General features: G+C 41.0%; 1 protein-coding gene across 2 annotated transcripts in view; it reads left to right on the top strand.

The window, feature by feature from the left end:
• LOC149319881 (NEDD4-binding protein 2-like 2) overlaps positions 1-2,095 on the top strand; it is a 66,077-nt gene extending 63,982 nt beyond the window's left edge. For both annotated transcript variants that reach the window (XM_089512519.1, XM_089512520.1), the window contains 2 exons: positions 183-377; positions 1,965-2,095. In XM_089512519.1, coding sequence (XP_089368645.1) covers positions 183-200 — 18 coding nt within the window. In that variant the 3' untranslated portion in view covers positions 201-377; positions 1,965-2,095. The remainder of the gene's footprint in view (positions 1-182; positions 378-1,964) is intronic.
• Positions 2,096-6,175: the final 4,080 nt, after the last annotated feature.

The raw sequence follows: 6,175 nt of genomic DNA on the forward strand, positions 1-6,175 counted from the left end.
ACAGAGGAGATTCTACAGAAATGTCAGCCAGAATTGCATACAGTGGTAGGCTGCTAATGGAAGCTGAAAACCAGCAACATTCCTTTTTTCCCTTATAGAGGATGTGGGTCCTGGTTACCACATAATAGTACGACTACATAGGACTTTATTGTTGGCTGCTTATATTGTGTCTCTCCTTTTAGAGTATGCAGTGGATCTAGAAGACTCAAATAAAAATGAAGAAGAAAGAAAGAAATCTCCTGAAAGAAATCTAAAAAGTTAATTGGAAGAAACATGATTGTTTTGACAAATTCTTTGTAGATACCTAATTCAAGCAGCAGTGGTATTCTCTTCTGAATGTTTCTCTAAAAATAAATATCAACACATTGTGCATAAAGGTAACATTGTGAAGTCTGTTTTCTCTTTCTATTTTGTCTTGCTAACTCTAGGCTTTGAGGTTTTCTGCATGTGAATATCTATAGACTGGTTTGCTTGGACCATATAACCAACTTCTTCTACTCTCACATCCCAGCTGTTGAGAGAGAAATTTTGAATCAGAAAGAAAAGAAAAATGACATAGGAGGAGCAAACAATAATGATAACTACATATTTGCTTTGGTGACCTACTGCAGTTTGTGGTTGTCCATATCAACATAGATCTAATATTATTCAATACTGATTGTATTTAATGTACCAAAAGTTTGTTTTATGACAACAGCTTTATACATTACAATAAATTATTAAGAGTGTAAGGTCAATCATGAGGACGACTCAATAGAAAAGACAATAATGCTTGGCAAGGTAGAAGGTAGTAGGAGAAGAGGGAAGGCCACATTATAGTAGATGAATAGAATAGATGAATGGCCCTGTGTCTGCAAGTTATGCAAGAACTGAGTGGGCTGTTGAGGAAAGGATAACTTGAAGGTTTCTCATTCATAGGGTTAGTATAAGTCGAAGTTGACTTGGCTGCAGTTAACAGCAACAAAGGTTAGCATATCACATGATTATTTTTGTCCTTTTAAATATTCAGGACATGATAATGTAGAAGAAGGGTATTGAGGAAAATTAAAAATGTCCACAGTGTTAATGAGCTTCTAATGTTAATCAGATCCTGGCACAGTTGAATCTTCTTGTAGAATGTCTTTCCAGAATGCTTGATGTTGTGATGGAGTTCTTCATTATCATATCCAAATCATTCTTGATTTGTTATTTTGTTGTTAATAATTGTTAGACAGTTGTTGCTGTTTTTATATGTTGACATTTTATCCAGTTCCTGAACTGTAATAAAATAAAAATTGGGAGGAAAAGAAAAATGTAAAATTATTCAGGACTCCCAGTAGTGCATGCAGGACAAGGAGGCAGCCAGCAGATTCTGCCTCAGGTGGCCTGGGAGGGAGGAGAGGACAGTGAGGGGGAAATAGTGTATGTTTTTTCCCTGAACAAAATTCTCTGCCAGGAGCAGGAAAGGCAAACACCCAGAGGAAAGCTGACCTCCCTGGGGTGGAAAGTTTGGTCTACTGGCTCAGAGCGGTTTGATTTGATTTATTTATATGGAGAAGTGTTCCAAGCCACACCTTCTCTTGTGCCATGTGAAGGGTACAGTCCTCTTGTTCACCTCAGAAGTATGCCAGGTGGTCATGAGACCTGTTTTGCAGGAGCCAGCCCTCCCTTTGAAAGCACATCTTCCCTTGTTTTAGGGAAGTCACTGATCCCCGGCCAGAGAGGTTTTGGGGTGCAACTCCCTGAGTCACATAGCAATAGCCTTGCTGTGTAGATTGGGTAGGAAAGGATGGCAGGCCAAAACTTTTGTGTGCCAAAGATTTCCTAGCCTTCTAGCTCTATGATTCTGTGACTCTCTCTCTCTCTCTCTCTCTCTCTCTCTCTCTCTCTGTGTGTGTGTGTGTGTGTGTGTGTGTTGTCTGTGTGTAATAGGTGTAACATTTTGGTTGGATATTTCCCTCGCTTCATTTTCTTTTGTATTACAGAATTTGGTCACTTTTTCTTCATCATGGATGAACTCCAATAAACATTCTGCTATATTAACTATAAATGATGAGGAGAAACACAAATATAGGTTGATGATCCATTACCTAGTCATGCTTTCCATCCATGTAGCCTCTGAACTTTGTTCTGAAATAAAATGAAACATTGAATACTGTCACTGAATATCTGTCATTTTAACTTTGGGGAAACCACTTGAAATCTATGATGATTTGCCTGCTTGCCTCCTGTTTCTGTGGTACAAAGAAATAAGTGATTGGTACCCTAGCTAAATACCCCAAAGGCACTTAATCCCATGTGATCTGGCTAGTTAAGCTGGGCCAGCCATGTTTAGTGCTTGGATGGATGACCACCAATGAATACCAGTTGCTGTAGGCTATTTTTAATTGGTCGTTGTTAAGAGGAAGGAAATGGCAAAACCACTTTGCTCTGAGTATTCCTTGCCTAAACAAATCCTATGACATTATTGGGCTTGGGCTAAGTCAGATAACAAATTGAAGGCACACACAAACAGAAACTATGGAGACTGCTCAGTTCAGACACACAACTTGCAAAGAAACAAGGAAATGATGTGGACTCATATGCAAACAGAAATTTGCAACATGATCTGTATGTTGGAAAATTATGTATAAACCATTTGGCTACAACTATGAGCATAAGGTGTATGCATTCTAATTTCTACAATGGCCATTTTCCCATTAAAAATTATTTCCCCACACCAACCAGTAACTTTCAGAGAAGTAGTTTTGTGTGTGTTGGCTGTAGTAAAGACATATCTTGGTCCTACTTTTGGTGAGCAACACATAAGCATGGCATAGAGGTAAAAATGTAAACAGAAGAAAATGGATTCGAATGGGAATGAAAAATAAACTATCATTGTAATGATTCAGTTAAAGCTGAAATTATCTACAAATTCAGCAACCTTTCATAGTTGAATTAATTGACAATAATACAAAAAATTAGCATTCTTAATTTAGCAAGAAATGTAGCTAGTTATCCTGTTCAATGGCATACAGAGAGCATCACAAATTTGCTGTTTCAATATGTAGTTGAATAGTGTACAGTACTTATTAGTCGATTAAGCTCTTTTCAAGTATAGGTTTAGCTTCATGCAGTTAATACTTTCCTCTTCAGCTCTTGCATACCCATTGAATCATGCACATAATGCCGCTCTAAAATGGGCTTTTCAGTGTTCTGCTCTTTGGTGTGAACAAACAAAAAAGGTCAGTATAATTATGTATCTTAATAAGATTGGGCTTACTTTTCAGTAAATCTGCACTGGTGCTGATTAGTGCCCAAAAAACTTTGACTTCGCCACAGGGCACTATAAGCTGACCTGGTCTGTAGAGATAGCTACTACTACTACCTTGTTGGTGTTGTTGCTATTATTGTTGTGTGACTTTAAGATGTTTCTGACTTACAGCGAACCTAAGGCGAACCTTTCACAGGGTTTTACTGGCAAATTTCTTCAGAGGGGGTTTACTTTTACGCTTTTGTTGGTGCAAGACATATTTCCCTTCTCTGTAGCAGAATGGCCATGTGTCCTCTTCTACTGAATTTTCTGTCTGGAGAGCCAACACAAAGGCTGTCAAGTCCAAGAATGATTTAAAGATAATCAGCCTTAAAAAGGGATATTGAGGACTCTGAAGTTCTCCATCCCCAGGGAGCAGCTGGGAGAGCAGACTCAGAAAGCACACAAGATACAGTCTTTGCACAATATTTGCTGTTGACAAATCAACCCCGGGGTCCCCGACTCATTGCAATCCCATGGATGAGACAAGACCCCCTGCCTTCCATTGCTGTGCTTATGTCCTGCAAATTTAGACTGTGACCTCCCTAATTTTTACCCATTTAGTAAACTCAATTAGGGTTTGGGTCTGGGTCTTCCTCTCTTTTTTCCTGCCTTCCACCTTTCCTAGCATTATTGTATTTTCTAATGAGTCATGCCTTCACATGACGTGGCCAAAGTAAGGGAACCTCAGTTTATCATCTTGGCTTCCAAGGAGATTTCAGGCTTGATCTGTTCAAGGAACCATTTGTTTGTCTTCTTGGCTGTCCACAGTACCTTCACCACTCTTCTCCAGCACCACATCTCAAATGAATACAATGGTTTGGGCAATTCTAATTTAGGTGCTCGGTTGTATATCTTCACTCTTTCGTAAGGTTGAAGATAAGTAAGAGGTGTCATATTGAGGACAGAATCATAGACTCATAGAGTTGGAAGAGACCACAAGGGCCATCCAGTCCAACATCCTGCCATGCAGGAAATCTAAATCAAAGCATCCCCAACAGATGGCCATCCAGCCTCTGTTTGTTTTTTGCTGCTCCAGAGAATAGGACCTGGAGCAATGGATTCAAACTACAGGAAAAGAGATTCCACCTCAACATTAGGAAGAACCTTGTGACATAGGAACTGTTTGACAGTGGAAGACACTCCCTTGGAAAGTGGTGGAGTCGCCTTCCTTGAAGGTCTTTAAACAGAGACTGGATAGCCATCTGTTGGGAATGCTTTGTGAGTTCCTGCATGACAGCGGGTTGGACTGGATGGCCCTTGTGGTCTCTTCCAACTCTATGATTCTATAATATGTTGTTATTTTAAGTTAAGTAAATGATTTCCAGGCTTTGCATTTGTTCATATAAATGAGCTCATTAACTTTTATGGGTTTTGGAAATTATGCAGATCGGTGTCATTTTGTGGCAATTTTACAACAGAGAAGGGAAATATGTCTTGCACCATCAACAGTGTATGGAGATGGCCCGTTCACGGTGGAGAATGGCAGCTCTTTATCGCAGGCTGTGCAAACAACCCTGAACCCTTTGCACTTAGAACCGGCGCTCAAGGCAACAGCACTATTTTTATTTACTTGGCAGTCTGCTCCAACATACACAGTAAAACCATGAGCAAACACCCGTGAAGGACAAAAGCAGTTTGGCCCTTATAGCAGTAACTGCCTTTGTGGAAGCCTTACTTTACACCAGGGTGAAAGAAAAATTCAATGCAAGTACACAACGGGATCTTGTAGCACCTTTGAGACTAAAAGGTCCAAAACACACTGCAGAAATAATACAGTCTGAAGACTCCTTGGCTCAATGCTAGGGAATTCCTGGAACTGTAGTTTTGTGAGACATTTTGCCTTCTTTGTCAGAGCAGAGCTCCGGTGCCTCAATAAACTACAATTCCTTAGATTCCCTAGCACTGAGCCAGGACAGTTAAAGCAGCCTCAAACTGGATTATTTCTGCTGTGTTGTTTTGGACTCTGGTCACCTTGCTTTCTGTCAGCCTCAGAAGGAGGCAAAGGCAAAGTCCCTCTGAATAAAATCTTGTCAAGAAATAGGGTCGGCCATAAGTCAGAAACTCTTGGAAGGGCAACACAAGGGCAACACTATTTCTGGTGCCATTTTGTGGAAGCGACCCTTGACTTCAAAAAACGCGGCCTACTCCATCCTTCGCAGTTGGTTCCTAACAGGAACCGTGAGCAAAAAGCAGTGGCGATGAGGTGGGAAGAAAATGTTGCTGAAGGCTGGTTTTGCTCCCTCAGATGCTGTGGCAGGAAGCCATCCTTTCTCTTCTTGTTGCCCCTGGAGTAGTTGTGTGGCTTCTAGTTGTTTCTGACTAATGCCATTCTGAGCACGAATTTACAGGTCTATGAGTGTTTTAGGGTTTTTTGTTTTAGTAACGTTCTCTATTTTTCTGCAATGTCCTCCGTTTTGTGGTGCCTTGTCCTCCTTTGCGGTGAGGACATCCAATCACCCTTTCATAGCAAGTTTCCTTGGTAGGTTTCTTCAGAGGAGGTTTGCCATTACCATCCTGAGGCTGAGAGAGTGTGACTTGCCCAAGGTCACCCAGTGGGTTTCCATGGTCAAGATAGGAATTTGAACCTTGGTCTCCAGAGTCACAGACCAGCACTCAAAGCACTATACCACACATATCTTAATACGTATACTGTATTTTATGGACAGGATTTCTTCAGAGAGGGTTGCCCTTGCCTTCCTCTGAGGCTGAGAGAGTGCGACTTGCACAAGGTCACCCAGTGGCTTTCCATGGATTTGAACCCTGGTCTCCAGTCATGGTCCAACACTCAAACTACAAAGCCACTTATATATATGTACCACATAAATGAGGCCGAGAGTGTGTGACTAGCCCAAAGTCACCCAGTGGGTATCCATGGCCAAGCTGTGAACCAAACCCTGGTCT

Source organism: Sceloporus occidentalis, unplaced genomic scaffold, assembly GCF_023333645.1.
Source record: "Sceloporus occidentalis isolate IW3139 unplaced genomic scaffold, rSceOcc1.0.p SCAF_2, whole genome shotgun sequence".
NCBI lineage: Eukaryota > Metazoa > Chordata > Lepidosauria > Squamata > Phrynosomatidae > Sceloporus > Sceloporus occidentalis.